The sequence below is a fragment of the Alexandromys fortis genome, unplaced genomic scaffold, assembly GCF_014885135.2.
Source record: "Alexandromys fortis isolate MF-2015 unplaced genomic scaffold, M_Fortis_MF-2015_v1.1 scaffold_24, whole genome shotgun sequence".
Taxonomy (NCBI): domain Eukaryota; kingdom Metazoa; phylum Chordata; class Mammalia; order Rodentia; family Cricetidae; genus Alexandromys; species Alexandromys fortis.
In genome coordinates, this window is record NW_026067906.1 from 14,015,252 (window position 1) to 14,042,979 (window position 27,728).

A 27,728-nucleotide genomic window follows, 5' to 3' on the forward strand; every position below is an offset into this window, starting at 1 on the left:
AGTCAAGTTGCTCTGCTAAATAATTCTTAGTCTCTCCATGCTTTCCCATTAATTAAGGTTATCAATCTTTATTGAATGAGAAATTTTAGAGACATGATAAAAAATTGTGAATTTCAAGGAATGGCAACAACTATCTTTGCTGAATATTATAAAGTCTAATTTTATCATTTAGTTCACAGCTCTAACAAAAACCTTGGGTATCTATTCCTCAAACGTAGACTTTCATTTATTCATTCAGGCTTGAATAGATTATAATCTCTACCTGGTATTTAGTATTTTCCATTTGTCTCTGAAAAACTTCCAGGCGAGATCTCGACCATGTGGATTTCTGGCTACATGGATTATGACATCAATTGCATCTTGATCCAACACCACCTCAGAATTCAAAGACAGATTTAGCAGCCTATAACGATAAAAGTGTGGATAAAAAACTTTTAGTCTAAAAATGTAAACACTTAATAACCTTAAATTAAAAAAAATTAAAATTTAGTTATATTCTTCAAAAATACTTGAGTTAAAACTTTCCCAATGAATAATTACAGAACAATATCTGTTTAGAAAACACCAATAAAATTCACTTTCATGAAATACACCAATTAAACTCCAATAAAATCTATGGGATGGGAAAAATCAAAAAGCTTATTTGTTGACGCAACTCCACTCTCAAATTCATCACATTAAACATTTTCTTTTACAGTGGAATATTTTTTCTAACACATACAATGCTTTATAAAATAATTAGTTATAATTCATGTTATCTTTCAAGTCAAGTTCCTTTAGTCATTTCACCATGTAGGTTTTCTTCTCTCGAGAAAGATGTGTTCTATAACACCGACTTTTACAATACTGTATATTCAAGGAAATAAAATCAGTTCCAGAGCATTTTAGTTGTAGATGATAACGTTCATTACAAATACAACTTGAGAAATTTAATGGACTCGCCTATTTAATAAATTCCTGTCATCGCTGCAAGTTAGAGCCTCCAGTAGTATCTTCTTCTCCGAAACTGCAGTGGTAGAGTGGAATTTCATCCAGATGAACTCCCAGACATCCTCATCCAGCAACGACACCCCTGTGCAGTAAACGATGTCTCGAACATTCAGTGGTATTCTAAGGAAGCAACCCGTGGTGGTTTTCTGTTAATCAAAAGCTTCAAGGTTTTCAAAATAAAAACCAAAGTTGCTTTCCTACAACCAGCTATCTAAAAGATGATTTGCTAATTACATAACTCCAAAAACAATGCAATACTATAGAGTAATAATATCTGAATATATTGGTGACTAGAAAATAAAATCAAGTCTTTTATTCCACAGAAGGTTTGGATATAATTTTTGTTTGCAGCCCCAAAAGTCATCATTTAAACAAACTAACAACAAAAGCGTTGTTAAAGAATCAAAAATGAAGTCCTTTATATTTTAAATGGCATTCATTGAATACCTATCTGAAAATTTTCTTTCATAATAGATCCACACAGAACTTTAGTTAAACACTAGTACGGTTAAAGCAGTATGGAAAAGCAGATGAAAGTCTGAGTATCTACTAGAGAGGAGATAGGACTCCTTCCCAGTGGTTCTGAAGTATTCTCAAAGGAGAAAACCCTTTCCCTCCACAGTGTTAACAGGCAAGTTTATGTTCATCTGTTTTTTAAAAGGTTAAAAAAAAAGATAGTAGATGGCTAATTTATTGGAATAAAAGACAACCATTTAATTTTAAATTGTCATAAGATATCTATTAAAAATAATGTGTATGCGTGAGGGTCTGAGTGTCTATAACTGCATAAGGCTTGTGCAAGAACCTGGAGAGATAGAAAGAGGACATCTGGTCCCTTGGAACTGAAATTACAGGTTGAGAGTAACCTGAGCTGATTTCCAAGAACTGAACCCAAATCAAGTCTTCAAAAAGAACAGAAAGTTCTTTTAACCATGGAACTGTTCATCCAGCACTAAGAAACTTTCATGTGACTAGTAGAAGGGATAGAACCTATGGCCTTGGTATTATTACCACCACACTCTAAACTGAGATAGCTGGATGCCCTTACTTTTTTTTTTTTTTTTTTTTTTTTTTTTTTTTTTTTGGTTTTTCGAGACAGGGTGTCTCTGTAGCCTTGGTGCCCATCCCGGAACTAGCTCTTGTAGACCAGGCTGGCCTTTAACTCCCAGAGATCCACCTGTCTCTGCCTCCCGACAGCTGGGATTAAAGTCTATTAGTTACATGTCCCATAAATAATTTGAATGTAACTACATGGATTTTCTTCTCCAAGTCACGAGAAGAAACAATTTTTTTTTTTAAAGATTCAGAACTTCTGTTAAACACTAGTATGGTTAAAGCACTATGGGAAAGCTGATGAACGTCTACTAATAACGGAATAGGACTTCTTCCCAGTGGTTCTGAAGGGCTTCTCACAGGAGAGAACACTTTCCCTCCACAGTGTTTGCAGGCAAAGTTTTATTCATCTCATTTTTTAAAAGGTGAAAAGGAGGAGGAGGATGGCTTCACAGCTTAATTTTGCTTTCTAGCTCAGTCTGGATCCCATATAGATACTGTCAACCAGAGCTTTCCAGTCATGAGTTGGTGACAAAAGATTCCTTCTTTTCCATTTATTGTCAGCTTGCCACAATGTATACTTAAATTTATGAATAAGAGTACTATTATACTTTTTAGGGAAATAATTTATTATCTATCTATTTATTTATCTATTTATGGTCTTTTGAGACAGTGTTTCTCTGTGTAGCTTTGGTACCGTCCTGTAAGTAGCTCTTGTAGACCAGGCTGGCCTCAAACTCACAAAGATCCACCTGCCTCTGCCTCCCAAGTGCTGGGATTAAAGACATGCATCATCACTGCTCAGGGAAAGTAATTATTCTTAATAGGTATAATTTAAGATCAGCTGAATGTCTTCAATGAATCAGCTCTTATAAACCAGGATGGGTCTTATTTCCAAATACAAAGAGAAGTAGACGCTAACAGTGCATGACTTTGACCAAGACATTGGTACAGAACTTTGCAAATAACCCCCCCCAAAAAAAATCTCTAGCATGTCTACTGAAACCACTAATCATCAATCAATATCAGATGTTAGAAACGGTTTATTTTCCAAGAGAAATTCATTAAGATATTGACAGGTCAAAGATAAGATGAGAGTAGAGCACAGTAAGTTGGAATTTCCATTGCTACAGAACTAGCATTTATATTAAGCATTCCCTAAGTAAAACTACAAAAATTGGAGAAAAGAAAAGAAAAATTAAGCAGTAAATGTTTAACTATATTCCCTAGAAATTTCATGAATATTACACTAAAGTCACTAGCAAAGCCTGTTTCATTTCTCTTCTAGAGGCGTCTACTGGCTAAGTCAGTGAAACTGTGTGAGACACACTCACACAAAGTGAACACATGCTTTGAACATGACGACATCTTACAGACGTTCTAAAGAGCCATCAGACGCCAAAAATAACATGTTGTCGAATGCCATGTTCTGAGTTATTCTTTTTGTAGTCTGTGTCTGAATTATTTTTCTCAACATCTAATGTCTGCATTATATCTGTGTCATCAGCTACTTTTTATAGCAGAAAGGACTCTGGGCAGAGGAGGAATATTGTCTACCATAAAAGTATAGTTATTTTCCACTACTGCTAGAAGTCTTAGCTGGGATCATCTTTCTGAATTCCTGGGAGTTTCCTTGGCACCAGGTTTCTCCCTAACCTTAGAATGGACACCGGTCAAGATATCTCTTGCATTATTCTTTCTGTTCATCCCATCACAATCCACCTCACCTGCTCCCTCATGTTCCCAGACCGCCACCTGCTGCCCACCCCCAGTTTACCCAGGAGACCTCTATGGGAGGCCTGCCACTTTCTGAATGGAGACTACAGAAGAGGAGTGGATGGATTGGGGTAGAAGGGAGGTGAGGAGATATAACAGGAGAAGAGGAGGTTGGGTAAACTGTGGTTGGCATGTAAATTAGATTTAATTTAATAAAAAATAATAAATTTACATTTAATAAAAATTAATAAAATACAGATATTTATTAACTTTATGTATGCGAGTCGGTTCTACCTTAGAGATGAATGATGTAATGGTTTTGATGTATCTGTGTATAAATTCCTTGGGATTCATTGCACTCTTGGTCCTTAATCTCCCTGGACCTGCATGTTCATTTCCTCCTACCGACTAAGGAAAATATCAGCCACTGTATATTTCAGACAAAGTCCTGGTCCCTATTCTCTGTTTTTCCCTCTTGGACTAGATCAGGGTTCATGTTGGTCTGCTTGATGGCTTTCTCGATGTCCCTTCATCTTTCTTCACACTTTCCCTTCCCTGTGAATCTTCTCAATGATAATTACTTCTCGGGATCTGCCTTTGGTTTGCTGATACTTCTGACTGCCTCCATCTGCCGGTGACGCCTTCCAGTGAATTGCAGTCCAGCTGTTCGTTTCCATACCCTATTGGTGCTTTGAAGTATTTTAGTCTTTCTTGAAATTCTGGCTCTAATTTCAATTTCTCTTAGCTCGAGTGAGCAAGCACATTTATGACGGTGATTTTGCACTGAAAAGTAAACAATCAGATCTGTTTCATTAAGGAGGATTTTTTCTAGATGTCTCTGCTTATTTCTTCATTTTCTGGCTCCATGACTTATATGGGTTTTTCACACCTCACCCCTCATTGCACAAGTCCCTAGAGAAGCTTCATATAGGAGAAGACCTATATAAACTGGCTGGAGATTCTGGAAGGTCTCTACCAGACAGATCCTTCTCAGGAAAGTAGCAGACCGCTGTGGCTTTTGTCTGCTTACTCTATGCTGAACTAGGAGAGAAACTGATGTCTAACAGTCCAATCCAATGTCTCCATTTTCCCATAGGTGTCTGGATCATGTTAGATGCATCAGGAGTCCATATCTGAAAAGCCTGATGCTCTCTTTGGAGATAGAATCAGAGAATCTGAGGCATTGTGTGCACAGATTAATGCTTCTCCCAGAGGGAAGCTAACAGTTGGAATCCCCACCTACTTTGGATCTATATTGACCAATGGGGAAGGTATTTGGCACTTTTCGTTTTTATTGTTATTTTTATTACATTATACATTTTTTCACCCTCCTCCCTTCCTTCCCCGTCACCTCTACCATCTCCTGTAACCCTCATATTCCCAATTTATTCAGGAGATCTTGTCTTTTTCTCCTTCCTATGTAGATCCATGTGTGTCTCTCTTAGGGGTCCCTTAGTTGTCTAGGTTATTTGTGGTTATGGACTAGAGGCTGTTTTTTCTTTGCTTTATATCTAGAAGTCACTTATGAGTGTGTACATATTATATTTGACTTACTAGGTCTGAGTTACCTCCCTCAATATGTTTCTTTCTAGATCCATCAGATCAAAAATTGATGGCAGCTTATTCTAGAAAGGACGTGGGGTAAAGGAAAGCTCCTCCATTGCTGATGGGAGTGTAAACTTGTATAGCTGCTTTGGAAATCAATATGGTGATTTCTCAGAAAATTAGGAAACAATCTACCTCAAGACCAAGCAAAACTGCTATTGGGTATATACCCAAAGGATGCTTAATCATACCATAAGGTCATGTGTTCAACTATGTTCATAGCAGCATTATTTGTAATAGCCAGAACCTGGAAAAACCTAGATGCCCCTCATCCCAAGAATGGATAGAGAAAATGTGGTACATTTACACAATGGAGTACTACTCGGTGATTTAAAAAAAATGAAATTGGTGATATGAAAGATATTCGTCAGTAATGCTATAGGATAGGGTCAGTTCAGGTTCCCTATCCTCAGTTTCCCAAGGGACTAACTGGGGACATCGCCTTGGGCTCCTGGGAGCCACTCTAGGTTCAAGTCTCTTGCCAACACTAAGGTGGCTCTTTTAACTAAGATATGTGCTTCCCTGCTCCCCTATCCGACCTTCCTTTATCCCAATCTTCCTGTTTCCCCAAGTTCCCCCAATACTCCCCTTTTTACTTTTCTCTCCCTGTCCCCCCTTATCCCCAACCCACCCCACCCATTACTGACGAATATCTTTCATATCACCATAGAACCTTCATCTGGTGATGGATGGAGATAGAGACAGAGACCCACACTGGAGCACTGGACTGAGCTCCCAAGGTCCCAATGAGAAGCAGATGGAGGGAGAACACGAGCAAGGATGTCAGGACCACGGGGGGTGCACCCACCCACTGAGACAGTGGGGCTGATCTATTGGGAACTCACCAAAGCCAGCTGGACTGTGACTGAAACAGCATGGGATAAAACCGGACTCTCTGATCACAGCGAACAATGAGGACTGATGAGAAGCCAAGGTCAATGACATGGGGTTTTGATCCTACTTCATGTTCTGGCTTGGTGGGAGCCTAGCCAGTTTGGACGTTCACCTTCCTAGACATGGACGGAGGGGGGAGGACCTTGGACTTTCCACAGGGCAGGGAACCATGACTGCTCTTTGGATAGGAGAGGGAGGGTGAGAGGAGTGGGGGGAGGGGGAGAAGAGAGGAGGGAGGGGGAGAAGATTGGGGGGAGGGGGAGGGAAATGGGAGGCTGGGAGGAGGCGGAAACTTTTTTTTCTTATTCTCAATAAAGAAAAAAGAAAAAAAATGAAATTTTGGAATGTGCACGTACTCGACGCTTTCTAGTCCACAGCTGGCTTTGAACTCTGTTGATGGCTAAACTCTCTCAGATGTATCAGAACTCTTAAAACTGGTGAAACAGATCATGCAAGACCAGTGCATCTTTTAAGAGTGATCTATTGTGAATTCGTAAGCCTAACCAAAGAGAAATTTCCATGCCAGTATGACCAACGTGTAATTCTCTGAGTGTTCAGCTGGACATGGATGTCATCTCTAATGTCTTCTTAAATTTTGTTTTTAAGCAGTGTTAAGTGTGTCATTTTTCAGAAATCCTTAGTGTTGGCAAGACTCGGTTTCTAACAATAAACCTGTGGTTACCAGCACTGTCATATCCTAATTCACACAGTGGCTGAAGAGGAAACAATGTAGCTGTAATCTAAGGACCTACCATATAGAAAAAATGGCAACCACAGAAAAATGAGAAGAAGCCTTGAGAAAAATCCAGCAATAAAAGTTCAGGTAAGATGATAGATACACATTACTTAAGTTTCCTGGGCAGACCTTTCAAATAAAAGCTACATAGAATGAGAGAAGGGTCTATGTAGAAAACTACATCTGTAAATCAAGATAAATGCTCAAAATATGGATGGGTTTTGGGTTTACTTTCAGTCCTGTAACAAGTTGTCTGTCTCTCTGCACAGAGTACACACATCAAACTTGATGAAGAAGAAAATGAAACACATGTATGTTTGAATAGATAATCTAAAAGCATGAACAATAATCTTCAGTTCTTCAGTCTCAGGAACAAACACCCCAAGTCTCAGGAAGGAAATGGTTTAATTTGCAGAAACCAGGAGGTATAATTGCATACATCTCCTCCAAGAGTAAAGACAGAGCTAATTAGCCCAAGAATGCTGATTTTTCTAGCAACTCTCCCCACCCCATCAGTTCCTCACTTTTTAAGCCATTTACCAGATTTAAAAAAAAAATCAACATATAGTTCACAAGATCAGTCTTACTCATTACTGAATAAAACAAGATTGGTAAGAACTGGTTATGCCAGGGGCCTTCAATTCCCGATGACTTCTATTGTTAATGAAACCCCCTTTTGTTTCTAAATTTGTAAAGATGTTCTAATAACATTTTCACAAAATGATTGCTCTGGGGACAGTTTAAGATCTCTTTGTATAAACCAAAGTCATTAGGAATAAATGAAAACGCTCATTTGTTTGTAAAGCATTATCTAAGAGACCACAGAACCCATAGTTATGAATGGTAGAAATGAGTCCTGGGAGACAGTGGATATTAAGATGACAGGGATCGGGGGGCCCTTTCTAGTGAACATGAAAATTGTTTATGAAGATGTGAATATCTCCACAGTCGTTTCTTTTTAAATGCTGCGTCAGAAGTAAATCTTTTAATGGGATTTTATCTGCTGGGAGTAAAGCTGTGTTTGGTTTTCTTTCTTTCTTTCTTTCTTTCTTTCTTTCTTTCTTTCTTTCTTTCTTTCTTTCTTTCTTTTGTTTAGGTATGGTATACAAGCATGGACAGTAAGCAAGTCTCACCTAGTTACCTGATGGATGATGAATGGGGTAAGGCTTAGCCAAAATGAAAATGCTTTTAGCTTTCTCAGAGTAGAAACAGTGCGGAAATGATCGCCTAATTAGTGTAACTGGTGCTCTGGTTTTCATTTCGTTCTCATTTTAAATAGGATTATGTCAGAGTTCATTTGCGTGATAAAAGTTTTTGAACGCCTGGAAGTTCAGAATATCATTATGGGACCATTTATTTTCATATTTCAATGATATACTTAATGGCAAGTGCTTGAAATGCTTTGGAGGTAGACGTTAAAAATTAAGTAGGAGAGAGATAAAGATATTTCTTTCGGGTTAATTTTTTTAAACTAAGTTTAAAAATAATAATGGTAGTATGACTTAGATGGACCTGCCATAACAAAGTATTATAAACTAGGTTGCTTATTAAGAAGAGATTTCTCTCTTATAACACTGAATACTTAAGTTTATGACCACCAACCATCAGGTTCAGGTGAGATCCTTCTTCAAGGACATACAATGCTGCCTTCTCCTGTGATCTTAACCTGACAGAACGGGGGCTGGAGAGCTCTTTAAACTTGTCTTTAAATAGATTACACCATGCAGTCTCTAGTTCATTATGTAATTAATTTTCAAAGGCCACACCTCCTAACACAGTCGTTTAGGTAGTGAAGAGTTCAGTATATATGAAGATTCTGTCCATAATAATAATCATGAGATTAAGTCACAGTAATTTGATACTTTAATTATTTTATTAGAATTGAAATGTGCAAATAAATAAATAAATAAATTGCCAAAGGTTTACTAGCCAGACAACCTCATAGGTCCTTTCATCTCTTTGGCAAACATTGGCACTGATGGATACTTGGGAAATTAAAGTTATTGTTTTCAGTTGGGTTATTACAGGTGAGCCCACAAGACGCCAGTGAGCACTTGCACATTCTTTCTCATGCACACCACCCTGATTAAACTCAGTGGTCATGAGCAGAACAGAGACATAAATGTTGCACACATTCCTGGTTAAATTCAGTGGTCATGAAGCAGAATAAAGACATAAATAATAACGAATATGGGGAAAAGAGCTATAGAGAGGATGGCAGGTTATAGGGGTAGGAAAGAGATCAAGTGTGGGATGAGAATAATCACAATGTGTTATGTATATGGATGATATTGTCAAGGAAGAAATTTAATATAATATTTTAAATAATACAACGTGTTTATCTATGGTGGAAAATACTGAAGGAATACACAGGAAAATATTAACAACATTCTTCTTCAAGGTCTAAGTATCAGAGGCAGGTAGTATTTTTGATAATCATAATTTCAAGTCTGGTAATTAAAGAATTTTGCTGCTATGTGGGAAATAAGCAAACATTTAACTACATTTGCAAAGAAAAGTCTACTCTTATTATGAGAATAAAATAATTTCATAAGGCTTCTATATTCAGACATAATACTAATATTTTAAATGCTAAAACTTAAACCATCTACCAAGAAACTTACATTGATTGAAGAAAAAAAATACAACTTGAAAAAATAAAACTTTTTATAATTAATAAAGCTATTCATCTATTTTTGCGTGGGTTTCCTAGAACTAATTTGGCTGGCTGTTTGTTTCCAGTTGGGGTGAGTCAAGGTCAATGCTTTGGGCTTCGTTTTTCATCCTAATTGGACAGGGCTAAAGTCCAAGGGTTCTAAAGTCTCGTCTTGCTCTGTTAGAACAAGAATCTTTTCATTAGTGATCATATTAACATTGAAATGTGGGTTTAATTATTTTCAAAGACAATGAGAAATATCGCTCAAGAGAGCCCATCTGAGAACACCACTGCCTCTCAGTGGAGGTTCACATGCCATCGATAAGGAGTGGGACCCAACATTTAATTAATTTTAATTAATGAGCATTGAATTCATTCTTTTGAAAGATTGTCTATGCGCTCTACGTAAGAACAGCTTTGGTTGAAGCCTCATTGTCAATGCTCCAAAATTTGTGCCTTAGAAAGTGTGTGTTCTCTTTTGTTTTCCAGGACTGCCAGTTCATGAAGTTAGAGCACCCTGCTAAAAAACCACTTGCTTCTGTACAGGTTGACCTTTTGCATGGTGCCCTCTGATGCCTTCCTTCTCTGTCATAATTTTTCAGTCTTTTGTCTGCTACTATGGACATCCACCCTGAATAAACTTACAGCTGCTCAAAAGGAATCTGTAAATTTGCTCCTAAGTGTCAATGCACTTATCTGGGAAATGGGGATAAGGATCCCTGAGAGGGTTCTTATGTCGGAGAGTGAGATCTTCTCCAACCAGTGCTTAGCACACTACCAGTGCATGGTATGATATTGGCGTGGATTTTATTTCTGTGGTGTCCATGGTGCAGTACTGAGAACAAAAAAGAAACTCACAAAATAAGTGGACTCGCTTCTTCCTCTTTATTTCTAATATTGGTGTGTGTGTGTGTGTGTGTGTGTGTCCACATACATGTGTAAGTCAGAGGACAACATCAGATAGATTTTCATTCAGTTTGCTTTTTGATGACTTATTTGGGAGATGGCTGTCTTTTTTGCAAACCTTGTACTCACCAACTAGGTTAGGCTGTCTGGAATCTGCCTCATCCACCTCCCTAGCACTAGATGGCAAGAAATGAACCACTATGCCAGGCTTTTTTTCTTTTTAAGTATAAGTACTGAGGATCAAATTAGGGTCCTTGGTTATAAACTGCAAGCATTTTACCTACTTATTCCTACACATACTCCCAATTTTTAGGATAAATAGTAACCAACAAACATGCCAATCCATTGCCAAGTGATTAGTGGAACTTTTTAAAAGCAAGCATAAATATTTTTAAATGATTAAAGCAAAAGTTAATAGTTTATTTTTTTAAGTGTCAAGTTTAAGGCAGTCACATAAGATGCATTTTATAATGAGCTCTACTTTTCTGGACATTTGCTAATCAATTATGATGCCCCTGAGAATTTGTATAAGAGCTCTGGCACCCAAGAGGGGTGCTGGACTTAAGTGTCTCTAAAATGGTCCCAGCAGAGGGACAAAATCCTGCCTAAAATGTTCAGTCAGTGACAGGGTAAAGGACATTAGGTAGCAAGACCATTAGTGAAGCACATTCACATCAGACACAGGGAGACGCAGCTCTAGAAAATTCTCTAGAATCGTGACTCTGTGTTCAGGACATGATTATTCCCAGTGAAGCATGAATATAACAAGAGGAATACAAAAAATAAAAATAAAAAAACCATGGAACAAAGACAAATCAGTCCACAAACAGTCTGTAGTGCCCTTTTACCCAGAAGAATGAAGAACAATGGTGAGAAATCCTGGGTGTGAGGAGAACAAATATGTTTAAGAGATCTGTATGTGTACTCAGCTGATGTTCAAGACTTCTTGAAATTTCAATTTTGCATGTCTAAAAGTGGTTTGGGCTGCTCTTTCTAGAGGAAAAGAGAAAAGAGTTGTGACTGGTGGCGAGCTTTTGAACTCTTCACAGAGTAGCCATGTTTTAATATAACCATACTCCTTCTGAAAGGACTTAAAAATTAAAGGAAAGCTTACTTTGAGAAGGACATTTACTTTAAGTTCAAATAAAACATACAAAAATATTTTAAATGTTTATGCTATATATAATGTGTTTTTTTCTCCTCACAGGGAGAAGGGTGATGAAAGCTAAGTATATGACCATTTTATAAAATGTAATGGCTAATCGAGAGAGAGAGAGAGAGAGAGAGAGAGAGAGAGAGAGAGAGAAACAAGCCTAGGCAGAATAGCATACACAAACACACACACACAGAGGAACAGTCCTACTCAGAATAGTATGTGACACACACACACGCACATGAGCCATCAAAGAAAACATAGAAAGACAAAATAATAATATTAATGGCTTACATGGGGGCAAAAGTACTTACCAGTGACAAAAAGACAAAAATGACAACAACCAATGGAAAGGCAACATAGTAAAGAGCAAGTAATTGGAGAATTTGATGTGGGAGTTCCCTCTGTGTGTTGCTTGTATTGGTTTATGAATAAAGAAACTACATTGACCTTATGGGGCAAAACTTGGGTAGACAGAGAAGGTAGAACTGAATTCTGGGAGGAAGAAAGCTGAGTCAGAGAGATGCCATGGATCCGTCAGAGACAGATTCTGAGAATTTTACCTGGTAAGCCACTGTCATGTGGCGATACACAGATTAATAGAAATGGGTTAAATTAAGATGTAAGAATTAACCAATAAGAAACTAGAGCTAATGGGCCAAGCAGTGATTTAATTAATACAGCTTCTGTGTGGATATTTCGGTGCTAAGTTAGTTGGGTAGCCAGGACGAACAAGTGGTTCCCCCTTTGCAACAATTGGTGCCAACATGATGGACTAAATTCACTTTAAAAACTGAGAGAGTTTAATTATAAACACAAAATAATCAGCTTTGTTGATTATTACTTGTACTAGATAGAGTGTTGGGGTGAAAACTATGTTTGTTCAAAAAACTAAATTAAAGGGGCATAGTAATAGTGGGTAACAGTGAATACTCGTAAGCTATTATTTATGGATAATTTACATTGGTATCGTTTTGTATATTGATACAAGTTCAAATTATATTTGTTATTTTTGTTTACATTTGTATACCAATGCAAAGCTATTTTTGTCAGATTGTTTATATGCATATTTCTACTTCGGTTTAGGATATTTTGTATACTGATACAACTTTTAGGATATATTTTCATATTGCATTATATATTATTCCTACCTCTAATCAAGATACTTATGATTGTTTAAATTTTGAGGTCATTGTCATCATTTGTTGCACATTTGCTTACAGATTATTTAATATTCTGACATGAAGTTTTAGTCTTTAAGTTATACAGGTATTAATTATTATAGGTCAATAGCTATATTTCATGTTTATTATTATAGAATAATAGTTCATGTTTGTTGTACAAACAGTCAGATCAATTAGGTTCTTTAGTTGTATAGAGATTCTATTATGTCTAGATAGGTAATCTTCAACCACTTCAAAGATCTATGGAGATAGCATTTAAATTACTTAGGGTTCTGTTGAAATGAGACATGATGGCTTCTGACAGCACCAATTTATTCCTGAGAGAATGTTGAGCACCAAAGACACACTCCACTTGGAGCTTGTTTTCTTCTTGGCAAGACTGGTCTTTGGACAAGGAACTGACAATGCCTCAACTACTGACAAGTTACATGATATCCAGAAATGGATAAGCAGGACTGTCAAATCTTGCCAAGACAGGATAAGGTGGTTTGGAAAACTTTCAGGCCTCTAAAAGTGATCTGTAAGTTATGCTAGGCCTTAGCCAAAGTTGGTTGCTTTGACATTGCAAAAAGAGACTTTGGATGATTGCTCAGTTAGCTAATTGTCTCTGTCATATAGTGCTCACTTTGGAAGCTTCTTCCTGCCTGCTCAAGCAATATTATCTCCCTTCTCAGGTCTTAGATGGGCTGGAAGATTAGATAGTCAAAGCTACTGTACTCTTATGAACTAGTCAAGGCATTTCCTATACAAGACTTAGACTTCACAGGCTAGAATGTTTATTAAAACATTTAGCATATGTTCCTTGCTTAATATTGTTTATGCTGGTTGTAATTCTAATTATACTTGATACCTGTTCCTAGTGTATATAGTTTTATAATGGATTTGGAACTCTCTTATTTAAACAAAAGGGGGAGGTGCTGTGGAAACACATTCTGCTCCTTCATCCAATAGCCTTTAAGATACCAGCCCACTTGGGTGTTGTCTCTTATACTGTAAAAGCAGCGGTAACCATCTGCCTGCTTTTGCTTCTGGCTCCTACTTCTGGCTGCTAGACTCTGTTACTGTTCATTCAGAGGACTGTTGGAAGTTTCCCCTTTAAATAAATAACCCTTTTATTATTCATAATTCTGAACTGGTGTGGGATTGTTTTATGACTTATGTCATCAAGGATTTAAACATGTTCTGTTTCCCTTCTACTGGACTTAAACTCATCCTACACAACTGGAAAGCTGAGAGCAATGAAGGTTAGCATGTTACATCTTAGAGCCCCTAGGCCCTTCTTGTCATACAATCAGAATCAGCTTTCTTCCACTTAAGATCACAAATGCCCCATATCAAAAGTAGAAAAATCAAGAGTTCTATGATGACTCACAAAAAAGGGAGCATCAGGCTGTTAATATAAATAGCTGTAAGAACACAGCATAATAACAGCATAATTTAAAACATAACATGTATACAGTTGTAGCTGAAGTTGTGAAGGGGCTGATAAATCACCCTATTTATAGAATTTTGGGTTAAAAATAAGGCAAAAAGTTTCCTGAGCATCACCTGCTTATTCTGCTCATCTGCATGTCCCAGTTAAGCATGTGAATTATTTTGTCATCTCTGCCAAGTCACTATGATCTGTGTTCAATGACAAGAAGTCTACATACATCAACATTATTAGTGAGGTTGTCTGAATCACAATAATTAGGGATCATTACTCTGGCTTAACTGTTAAGGTAGGAATTCAATGATAAGCCCACTTCCATTACAATAGCAGGTACATGAACAGTGCTGCTCAAATCACGACGCAGGTATGAGAATTTTGAAAATTCTTAGCAATATATTCAGCTCCTCCTTACTGAATAGCATTTGTTTCCTAGGAATAATTTAGAGCAATAGCCATCACCTTCTGCAGTCATACAAAGGCTGAGAAATTACACAGATTTATTATTGCCATCATAGTACACCTTCTATAAATGGGAGTGACCAATGCAAATATCATTTCTCTTCATATTGTTAATGCATGCTAATGTCAGAGAGGTTAAGTAGCTGATTTTCCAACCTGGGAAGAACTGACTGTCTTAAGTTAATTTCTTGGCATAACAACAAAGCTGTCCTGAGAAGAGGATGACTAATGCCTTTTTCTCACTTAAAATGTCCCCTTTCCAAAATAGATCTGACTTTGGAAAAAAAACAAATAGGTTGAATATATAAGGCCAGGAGGATAGAGAGGAACAGTAAAACAACATATGGCTAACATAGCAATGAGTTTGTGGTGGTGCGATTTGTTAAAGCAATGGAACACTCAGATTCACATTCCAGTAATCTTAGAAACAAACCATAAATTAAGATATGTTTGTGAAAAAAATATCACAAGACATTATAAAGAACAGTCACTGACCATCCAGGTTGAACAAAGCAGGACACAACAGATGCTAATACTTAAAAGGCACCAATACCCCTACCCTTAAAATGGCCGACAGACAAACATGTATGGGTTAACCAAGGACCTTTAACAATACAGAAACTTCAGACTTTAGAGCAGCTGGTACTGGAGCAACTAGATGCTCAGCATATTGAGGAATCGACCAGACCTCGGAATTATCCTGTATTTGTTGTTTAAAAAATTGGAAAATGGAGAATGGTAACAGATCTAAGAACTCTTAATAAGGTGATTCAGCGAATGGCCTCCCTATTACCGAATAGGTGGCCTCTTAGAGTTATGGATTTAAAAGATTGTTTCTTCACTATACCTTTACAAGAAGAGGGCAGAGAAAACTTTTCTTCACGGAACCTACTTGTAATAATAATTGATACATGCTAAGAGATATCAACAGAAGATTCTCTCACAGGGAGTTTTAAACAGTCTCACCCTGCAAGTCAACCATTAAAAATGATGTGTCAGAGGCTATAGTTTTCTGTTACATGGATGACATTTTTGAAATGATTCAAATGTAGATACTTTAGAAAGAATGGTTGAAGAAGTAAAGAAAATTTTGTCTTGTTGGGTATGGCAAATTGTTCCTGAAAAATACAAAGAGGAAATTCTATTAATTATTTAGGATATAAAATAGGTTTTCAAAAAATAAGACCTCAAAATGTGAAATAAAGAGAGACTGATTGTGGCCTATTAATGACTTACAAAGATTGCTAGGAGACATTTCCCATCTACAGTGCACTATTGTGCTAGGTTCTGATAACCTGATTAATTTAAACAAATCCATAAATGGTGACAATGATTTAAATAGTCTCAGGCAATTATGAGCTGAAGCTGACAGAGAATTGGCTTTGATTAAAGAGAAATTGCAGAAGGCACATATGTATCATGTGTATCTGAATCTTAACTGCATTCTAGTCATATTATGCTCCAAGCATTCCCCTGAAGGAATTTTAATGCAGAGGGAAGACATTATCTTACAATGGATCTTTTTTACCAAATGAACCAGCAAAAAATTAAAGACTTATGTGGAAAATGTCTCTGAGTTAATTCTAAAAGAAAAATTGAGACTTTGTCTATTAGAAGGAATAGATCCAACAGACATTATAATACCTTTTAAAATGATAAAATTGACAAATTATGGGAGGAAAGTCAACACTGGAAAGGAGCTGCCACTAAATATGGGGACAATATTAACAAAGCAAGAGAATTCAACTATCTGGATTCTTCCCTGCATTGTATGGGACACACCAATAACTGGAGCTCCTACATTCTATACTGATGCAAATAAATCAGAAAAGGCAGGTTACAGATGAGAAATTTTAAGTAAAGTGGATCAAAGCTCTTATGACTGTCTAAGTCAGAATTATATACTATTCTCATGGTACTATGGGATTTTAAAGAACTTCTCAACATAGTTACCAATTTGTAATATGTAGCAAGGATTATTTTGCATTTTGAAACTGCTGAATTTATACCAGAAGATACAGAATTGACTTTGTTATTTACTCAGGACAAGATACAATCAAGAATAGAAATCCTCCCATATACAAAATACAAATCTGATCCAATCCCCTATGGGTCTTCCAGGTCTTCTAGCATAAGATAATGCAGAAATTGATCAATTAGTGATTGGGGATGTGCTGAAGGCCTCAGAATTTCATAAAAACCATCATGTCAATAGCAAAGGTTTAAAAAGACTTTTCTATCATGTGGCAATAAACCTAGAAAATTATAAGGAAATGCCTTACTTGTTATTTATATAACAGACACTACTACCTGCAAAAAGTAAACTAAAGGACACTCAAAGGTAAAAAATCTGGCAAACGAATGTGATCCATTTTGTAGAATTTGCAAAACTAAAATATATACATAATACCTATTATTCATGCTACAAACAAATTCTAGTATTCTTGCATTGTGTGTGTTGTGTGCAGTGTGTGTGTTTTACCCTAATATAATTATAAAATTTTACCTGATATGTTTGTACACAAGAAAATTATATATGTTTTGAAATTAGAAAATAATTTTATATATAGCACATCTAAAATTATCAACTAAATCTTAAATTAAATTACACATATATGCATATATAGCTGAAATAATTTTGTTAAACCTCATATGTGTGTGTATTCAAGGTAATATAATTTATGTCATCATATCTGATAAAGGGTACTCATTTAAAATAGTCATAAATTCTAGTTCAAATTAAAGGATCCAAAATAACCAAAAACAAACAATCTGAATTCTTAGTTAAAAGGAGACCAGTATAAATGTATAAAAATACTGCACATTATGTTAAAAAGTACACTGTACTTTGGAATTCTATAACTGAGAAAAACATACAAGATCATTGTTTTGTAGAGTAACTGAAAAATAAATTTCTCCATGTACAAATGTCCTTGTCAGATGCCAGTTAGTGAGTATACTGTGTGGTTATGCTCCGTATTTCAGGACAAAATAAAAAGGTGCTTGTGTTTGACACCTAAGTAGCACTAACCAACATTTCCCTACTTGGTTTTATATCTAACACACACATGTTGGAGAATTCTGAAAATGAATCTTGGAACATTGCAATAATTTTATGGAAATTTCTACACATTATTCTATGCTCACTACTACAGCACTCCTGTGGTTTCTTTTAAATACAGACAATAAAACATGATCTTCTAGGTGGTGATTCCAAAGAGTTGTATGGCTTCTGTGAGTGACACCAAGAGATGGCCTTTTCTATTTTGTTCTGCATAGTCTCAAAAATTGTAAGAAGAATAAAAATAAAGCTAAAACTTTGATTCACAATATCTCCTTTGTATATTGCCAAAAGAAAGGACACTACAGCACGCTGGATTTAAATCATGTGATAATCACAAACTAGAAACCAAGTGTGTGCGTGTGTTAGTTTTCTGGGGTTTTCACTATGACAACTTACAGGAACTTTTGTACATTAGCTTCATGGTGGACTGAAAGAACATGGCTGTGTCTCTCTGGATATTTTAAGGTTAAATCTACCCTATGTTTCCCTCCTGCCTTGGTGATGCCCCAAAGCCCATATACCTTCACTATAGAGTTACATTGGCATCTAACTCTAGTTTTGCACAACTCAACCCCTGTGTCCAATGCCTTCTTCTCTGTGTCTTTTAAGAATGTTCATCATTAAATTAAGGTTCTTTATGACTCCAGGATTATGCCATCTTTAGCTTTATTATCTCGGTAAAGACCTTATTTCTAATAAGATTATATGTATAAATAAGGTTTGGAATTTGGAAGACCATCTTTCTTTAGAAGTAATTTTTCAATTAATACATGGCTGTATGTGTGTATGCTTTTAATTCTTATGTTTTTACCAGGAATCAAGAAGCCATTAAAGTTCTTTTTTACTTTTCACACATTTCAAGATATGCTTAAAACAATTTTCAATATCTAATTTGGTCATAATTTTGACAACGCACAAATGCTACACTGTATTAAGAAGATAATGTGAATTACTTTCATTTATTCTTTTGATGTACATTGAATATTATATCTTCAATCAGTTACAGGCTTTATTCACAAGGTGAAAAGTTACAAAAGAGTGGTTTTACTGAAGAACTATCCTAGTGGATTATAGAAATGCTTGTATTGTTTTGTAAAATATGTATGAAACCTTGATTATGGTAGACAGTTATTGCAATGATCCTAATCAATGCACTTATCTGTACCTATAAGTATAATCTACTTACGTGAGGCAGAATGCTTAGGAAACTATACAAATTTGCATTGGTTATTCAGGTTTGACTTGGTAAACAATAATGACTTCTATTATAAGGTCAATCAGGATACTTGCTTTATTGTTTGTACAGGTCTATATTCATTTTGCATTTACTCTGTTATAAACAGGCTGCTTAAATAAGTCTATTCTGTAATTAATCAATAGGCAAATTTTTTGATAAATGACATGAGAATTCAATAGTATTGTACCTGACATTGGTATAATATTAGGCAAACAATACTAGCACAATAAGAAAATTACTATTGGCAGAAATGTTGGAAAAACCAATTACAGTGTAAGGGAAAGATTAAATTAAATAGCCACCTTCAAAAAGCATACTTCTGTAAAAATTAAAATACCGTGAAGAAATAGTATTCAGAATTTGCCTTGATACATGGTTAGTAATATATTTTTTAAAGCAAAATGTCAAGAAAAAGCCCCAAGTGTTAGAAGAAAACATGTGCATAATAATTTCTACATTCAAAATAGAATATAAAACTAGTAATTAACACATCCAGAATAAATTTAACAGTGGCTATAAAAATGAATACAAATAAGAACTTAATGTAGTTCGCAATAATTAATAAATTAATAATTAATAAATTTATTAAATTCCTCATCTTGGAAGCAAAAGTGGAATTTCATTGTGATGCCAGACACAGAAAGGGAGACTTACAAATCTCTCTTTCCAGTTTTATGAACTCTCATTACATGAAGACTTATGTGTCTACAAATGCTCTGTCTGAGGGCGATTATTGCTACTGGCAAAGATTCCCAGCCCTACTAAAAGAGTTCATTGCAGCAGTCTTGCTACGTTCTCTATATTATTTCTCTTCTACCTACATAGCTTCTGCAAAGTTCTTGTGTGGTAATGTACTCTGATCTTAGAGCACGGTCCCATAAAGCCTTGATGAAAGTGCATAATCAGCTTCCTAAGACTTCTGCACACTCAGCAAATAAAACCAAAACAAGCAGATTAAATGGGGAGAAAAAAAAATCTTGCAAAACTTTTAAAGGATGTTCTCAGGCCAGCTGATTCTGCTCAATCAGCTAAACTTTTAGAGATATCCAAGAATCCAATCTTGAGAAAGGATTCTTGCTGAGAAACTTTTTTAAAGAAAAAATTCCGTGGTTTACAGTTAACTTTTTCTCCATAGGTTCACTAACATGAATCTTTTCTGTGGATATAAAGTCACCTTCACCAATACTTCCCTTGTTCTTTATTCCAAATCTTCCCTTGAAAAATCAGACATTATTTGTGTGACATGTGATTAACATGTTCATCAGAACTTTGTATGGTAAGGTTGGAACCATTGTACCCTCTTCATCTCTAATCCCTAGTTCCTCTTAAGCATGATGGTTAGGACATGGCAGAGAACCAGTTTTATATCTGAATCAATAACTACAATAATTTTAATTAACCCAGGTTAAATGTGTATACCCATAATATGGACACATGTAAAAATATAAAGCTAATTTAGAGAGCCCATTGAACATTGTTTTGATAACCATATTTAAACCACAGTCAAACCTAGCTACTCAGTGTTATGATAGACCAATTACTGCTCTTTGTTATCTGTGCTTTCTGTTCAGACATTTTCCATTTCTCATTCTTTGAGTCTCTACTATACAATAATTCAGCAGTCTTCAAAGTGATATACTCATACCTAAGGAATAAGGGAACCTGTGAATTATGTCACATGAACCGAGATCTAAAATACTATATTTTCCTTTCATAAAAGTATTTCTATTTCTTCCACCATCTAAAGAAAAAATAATTCTCACCTATATTTTATCTTCCAAAGGTGCAAGGCACTGCAGTGGCAAACAGAACCTTAAATATTGGTGATGGTATTTGTGAAATATGATTTTAGGATCTTAAATTATTTGTGTTCATAACATATAAAGGAATGCCCAAATTATCAGATGATTAAAATTTGATAATTGATTATTATTATTTTGGCATAACACCTGAGAATATAATAAAAATTCCTTTAGAGTGCCTCAAGAAAACAGTATTTTCATATTTTTATTATTTAAAATGTTTTGTATATGCAATTAAATATATGTGTTCATATATATATATATAAACATATACATATACATTCAGGAAAACATCATAGGGTAACTCATAGATCTCTGAGTAGTATTATATTAGAATAAAAGCCTGGAGTAGATGAAAAAAATTATCAAAACCTTGACTACTTTAGAGGCCAGTACATATCCAGCCTATCAGCCAAGCTGTTGGTCAGAGGTGTCCAGAAGACTCCCCAAACAATTCAAACCCTGGCCATTGCTCTTTCAATACTTGACAGCAAGACCCTATTGCTGAAGACACCCCAAATTTTGGTCATCGTACGTGGGGAGAGCAAGGGTGGCCAGGAAGCTTTCTCCCCACTGGCCAGCTTTAATAGTATCTGGAGGAGTTATACAGGCTACTGTGGGGAAATGCCTTATCCATATATGAAAACTACAGTAGTTACTGGACTGGGATATTCCCATGAGTGCCATAGTGACATAAATATTAAGGGGCAACCAGCACATCAAGCCAACTTTAGAGTAGGATACACTTATGTGGTACTATTAATCTGTCCAAGAACCCATGAATTGGGAACTCTTAAGTCCCAGCACATTGTTTTGCTAAATAAATATTGTATAAAACTAGTCTCTAAATTTGTATCTTCGTGCCCATTGATTAATGCTTATCTCAAATCTCATAGAGAAGTTGATTTAGACAGTGGACAATGGATAACACAGAAACTCAGAACTAAGTGAAAGTGCAGAGATGACTCAGTCACAAATAAGGCATCTATTGCACATGCACACACACACACACACACATGTAAATACACACAACGGGGGACAAAGAGAGAGATTGATTGATTGATTAAATGATTAATGACTCAGGGATAATCTTGAAGGATGCAGAAATATTTTTAAGATCCAGATATCTGAGAGAGAATGAAACAGTGTCACCTGGACATGACATGAATATTTTTGTCATGAACTCACAGTATCTGTGGTTGCCTAAACAAGGGAGTCAACATTCTAGCAAGGAATGGGAAAAAGTACTTGACTCCCCATCACTAACTGATGATCTATTGACTGTTGGTGATTTCTGAAGGAAAGAGAGTCAGTTTTATTTAGGGTTATGGCCCTTACTAGGTCTACTTCCACAAAAAGTATGACCTCCCACCCATTAGTGTGTGAGAAGCTCAATCTGGATCTAGAGTGCTGATTAGAAAGAAATAAAGAGGACATGACGTGGGGGGGGGATGTAGAGAGGTGGGCCTGATCTGGGAAGAATGCGAGTCTTAGTATGATCAAAATACATTTCGTAAAATGTCCAAAGAATGAATATATATATATATATGCATATATATTATGCCAAAATAAAGTGATCATATTGTTAAATGTTTAATACTAAGCACAACCACAATATGCTTTTTAGATTCTACTGGTTGCATTTGGAGGGCCTGGATTATATTTTAAATGCCTGATCACAATATACTGAGTTTAATTCTTGAAATTATTTAAAGGTTTGCTTGACAGAAATTGTGAGACATCATCTTAAACATATTTTAGAGGACATATGGGCACAGAGCTGGTGCTATGAAATTATTTTAATGAAAGTGCCTGAATATTTCTTCTATTCAAAAATGCCACCATTAAATCCTGTCACCCGGAAGGTGTGACATTCCTCGATAATGTTCAAAACTCTCCACCTCTTTTCATGTTCTACTACTGGCTTTCAGCACTTTTAAAAATTTATTTTGATATAATCCATCCTTTGCACTGATTATATCTCTATACATTAATGTTTTGACTATCACAGATCATATATCACTCATTGATATATGATCTTGCTTGAGTTTCTTCTTTTAGTTTTCTGTAACTGTTTTTGAACTTTGGCCCCCACCTGTAGTGGTCTGAATGAGAAAGGCCCCCCCATAGGCTCATGATGTGAAAACTTGGTTCCCAGTTGGTAGAAGTGTTTGGGAAAAATTAGGAGGCATAGCCTTGTTCAAGGAGGCATTTCTCTAGGGGTGGGATTTGTGGTTTCAAACACCCATATCATTACCATTTAGCTATCTTTGCCTCGTGCTTATGGATCAAGATGTAAGTTCTCAGCGACTGACCCAATGCCTGCCTTCCTTGCTCCCCACTGTGATGCTCATGCACTCCAATCCTTTGGAACAGTGAGCACAGAATTGAACACTTTCTTTTGCAAGTTTCCTTAGTCATAGAGTTTGCTTACAACAACTGAAAAGTAAGACACCATTCTATTAGGTTTCATGGTTTATAACATAGGACGACATGCCAAGTGAGAGAGTGTTTAGCTTAGCATCAAACCAATGAAAAGTGTTACATTCCAAGTCTTTAACACAGTACCCAGCAAATAGAAGCTGCTTGATCTATATTTACTGATGTGCCAACATCTACCCTTGCACTAAATGATCAAAAGAGTACCACAACTGGACTAGTGTAAGAAAAGTGTTTGGTTTATATTCACAGACACCAGGCATGAGAATTTGACGTGAGCATTGGACGGTAACCACACAGAGCATAGTCGAGATGCTGAGTTCTCTAAAACTCACAGTTGTTTAGTATAAAACCAGGATGAAAACGTAATTCTTTAACTCAATTCACAGGTGGTCTGGGTACCACCAGTGTGCTGTTCATACCGTATAAAAACTTCCTGCTCTGTTCACACCTCTATGGACAGTAATGTTCTTAAGTTAACACTGAAAAGCAGTTCTGGCTGCATAAATACTTCAAGTCTATGAATGCAAAGTTTGGTACAGTATATGATAAACAGAATAGAAAAAAAATTGAAAGAAGAGAACCAGAATACCTAAGATGCATGAACTGTAACTTAGAGTCTATGTTTTAGAGGAAGATAAAATAAACTTCTTAAAACAGATTCATTGAGACCTTGGTGCAGAAAGCCTTTTGTCCTTCCATATTATAGTCTCATAAAAGGCAAGAATCGATGAAAAAGGATGAAATGCAAGGATAAATGCCATAAATCCCCATGTCTACTGTATGAGATGAAGGAAGGTATAAACTACTGAAGGTCCATGTGCCATAAATGGAAACGGATAATCAAAAGCAATAAAGGAAAATAATATTTGATTGGAGTCCTAGGTGGACAGTATTTTTTAAGGAATGGGAGAATAAATCTCCTCTTGTTCCTAATTTTGAATAGCTCTAATAATAGTGTCCTTTTCTCTATCACATTTTGCAAACCTAAAACGTAGAGGATGTAAACTTAATGCTGACGGCATTTAATACATGTTAACTTCACCATTTAAAATTCACATTAACCATCACACAGAGACACATTGGAATCCAGGCTGTACTTTGCATTGTTTTTTTTTTTTTTTTTTATCTGAAGTTTGGGTATCTGAAGGCAGACAGACATTCTTTTATTGATCTTTCCTAACTGAAATGGTTAATCAGATAAATGATCACCACTTTTCTGACAAGAAAGCTAAGGAAGTTTGTCAAGGTTTTCTAGATGAATGGTCTCAGTTTGCTCATGAATCTCCTTTACTTTAGAGAGTTATCTCTTTTACATTAGCAGTTCCCAAAGTGTATCTCCTAGAGCACTGGGATCATGATATAAATTCAAATTGTTAGACTGCACTCTACCAACTTAACCCCAAAATTTAGATGTGGTACCCAGTAAAGTGATGTCCCTGGGAGTTGGCAATGCTTGTTGAAACTTCAGAGCCACTGTCTTATGCCCATAGAGTAACACTTCTTCGGTTATTTATAATGTCTATTGAGAGTTCTTAATATACATTACACAGCTTTAATTTTCAATATTTAAAGCAATTCCTGAAAAATTATATATGTCAATTTGATCTACAATGAAACAGATTTATGTGGGGTGGTTAAGCATCAGGCTGGAAGGAATAGGTGGCCCTATCCAACCACTGATTATCTTGGCAACTTACAAGACCTCTGAAAGACCTGCATTTTCCTTGGGCAAAATTAAAAGCAAAAATAGTAAGATAATACACAAAACTAGCAGTCTCTGAAACATACCAAATATTAAAAGTAAGGTAAGTATAGATTTATAACTGACATTAATAACATATTAGTAAGATTATGAATAATTACATGAGCAGGGAAGTTTGTGACTTAAACTTATAAAACTACAGAGCAGGTCTTCTATTTGACTTTTTGTTCCCAAAAGGAATTTTAAAATAATTACAGTTCAACTGACCTTCACTAGGTAGAGGGTTCTGTTTTGTATGTGTGAGAGAGTATGTTTGTACATGTATGTGTGTATAGACGCACATTTGTGAGTGTGTGTATGTGTTTTGATGAAAATCACAGGATAATATGAGGTGTTGTTTTGTCAGGAATTTTCCACCTCATTTTTTTTTTAAAGACTGGGTTTCTTTTACTAAGCCTGGAGCTCGCAAAGTAGGCTAGAGTGGTTGACTAGCAAGTTCTAGTCAGTCACCTGCCTCTGCCTCTCCAGATTATAGGAGAGTGATTATAGGAGCATGTTATTACATACAAAGGTTCTACAAATGGAATTCATGTGTCTGGAAAGTCTTCTATCAACTGAGCTACCTCCCTACATTTTAATAGTTTTTTTTTCTGTTTGTTTGTTTGTTTTGTTTTGCTTTTAAGTAGAGTGAAAATGTCAGTCTTTGGTTTATATATTGGAAAAGGATACGGTTATCTATTAAGTAACATTTTAAATTAATCTCTGATGTCTCAGAATTCTCTACTGGAAAGGAGACATCACAGAGAATTTGTCTTACAGACAGGTTTTACTAGTTTGGCTTACATTATATAGGCCATGTAGTCAGGCCCATAATATCAATGTTAACAGTCATTACAGTCATTATGGGCTTAAGGTTTCTATTGTGTCTTCTAATGCTATTTGAAAAATACAATACTGTGGGAACACATTTAATTTCAGTTTAAATGTATTACTTAGAAAAAATTATGATCTCTATGTGACCAACTGTATATACTTCACTGTATGCCACTTTGGAGACTTGATTGTCAAATAGAAATTAATCTTTAGTAGCAGGGTATGGTCTATACTTGACTCAGTGAAACTTCTATTTCTTGTCTATCAGCAAATAAGAGAAACTACTTTCTGCCCCAGGTTATGCTTTTTATATATTAATATAAAACTGGTCTTTTCTATTTTTTTTCTTTATTTTATATTTAGGAGTGAAATTTCCTGGTCTCACAAGCTCTCTCCTAGTTCATATTTTCCAGATCTTTTTATCAATTGCATTGTTCTCTACTGAAGGCTGGGCAATTTGTCTCCTTTCTGAACTGTGGCACTCAGCTGAACTTAGCCTGCAAATTGCAACCTAACAAGATGTGACTGTAGCTCCATCCATTTTTATGCATGACATCACCGTTACAATTCAACACATTGTAGCATTTGAATATTTTAAAAGGGATCAGGATGTCGACTCACTCAATTTATCACCCACAGTAACTCCTGCATTTTTCTCTCTGCTGCCATCATCTCTAGCTCCTGACTGCAGTTTTTGTTTCCATTATCCCTCCTCCTGCACTGACGTTCGCATCTGTTCCATTTTCCTGATTCTAATGTATCTGATTTGCCCATCTGCCCAATGTGTCAAGAAGCTGAACAGCGCTGCAGCAGTTCCTAAGATCTGTGAACCCCACTACTTCTCCACTCATTGTTCTTCCTGTTTTGGGCATAAATATGCATCTTCCAACATGTTTCACATATTATTTATGTGGCTTCCAGTGCTTGGAGCTTGGATAATTTCTTGTAAATCATTCTTTTTAAGGTTTTAGTGAGAAAATCAAACAGAAGGAGGGGTGGGGGTAGAACAGAGGAAGCTGACTAAGCAAAGCAAGCTTGCTAGTTCCTTTATTGTTAATTTAAGAAAGTTAAATTTAGCACCAACTATCAACTATCCTTTGTAGTGTTGTTCTCCTATTACACTCTCATATGAAAAACTGAGATGAAACCTCTGATTTTCACATAGCTCAGTAGGCATCATGAATCCTTGCTTCAGTAGAGTACTGGTGTGCATACCACAGAATTGGTTAAGCAAATCCAAGCAAACAGAGTAGGTTCTACTTAGCAAAACTGCATACCCCAATACAGCCTTAAGCAAAGCAGAGTCCAATAAAGCAAGGAAGAAAGCAATGAAAGAATCATAAAATATTTGGCATGAATTTAATCACTTTATGCCCTTGAATAAAGGCAGAACTATCAAAACCAAAATGAGCTGGCAAATTATGCATAAACTTTCATTTATAAGGGAATTATGGGAGTAATAGATTACAAAATCTTGTGAGTGAAAAACACTATATTTATTAAACTAGTTAGCATCCTCCATGTGAATGCTTCTTAGAATCCCATCCTCCTACTGCTCCCCTAGTCCAGACCAGTCTACCATAGTCTTACTCATTCCCAGGGCTGGGCTGGGGGGAGCAGAGAGCTTCTTCCAAACAGGAATCTCTTTCTTTGCCATGGACTCCCTGTTTCTTCTGGTCACATTTTTTTCTCAATAAATAAATAAATAAATAAGCAAACTATAATCTCATTAAACACAATGGTCACACTATATTGTTATTAGAACTAGGCATTATTAATTTTGAGATCACCTCTTCTAGTTGCTTTCCAGCTACAAGCTGATAC

General features: G+C 36.0%; 1 protein-coding gene across 1 annotated transcript in view; it reads right to left on the reverse strand.

The window, feature by feature from the left end:
- Positions 1 to 27,728, reverse strand: part of Trhde (thyrotropin releasing hormone degrading enzyme) — a 357,366-nt gene that overhangs the window by 11,778 nt on the left and 317,860 nt on the right. The window contains exons 16-17 of the mRNA XM_050135614.1: positions 943 to 1,110; positions 263 to 403 (exon numbers count right to left, since the gene is read on the reverse strand). Of these exons, the coding sequence (XP_049991571.1) occupies positions 263 to 403; positions 943 to 1,110 (309 nt within the window). The remainder of the gene's footprint in view (positions 1 to 262; positions 404 to 942; positions 1,111 to 27,728) is intronic.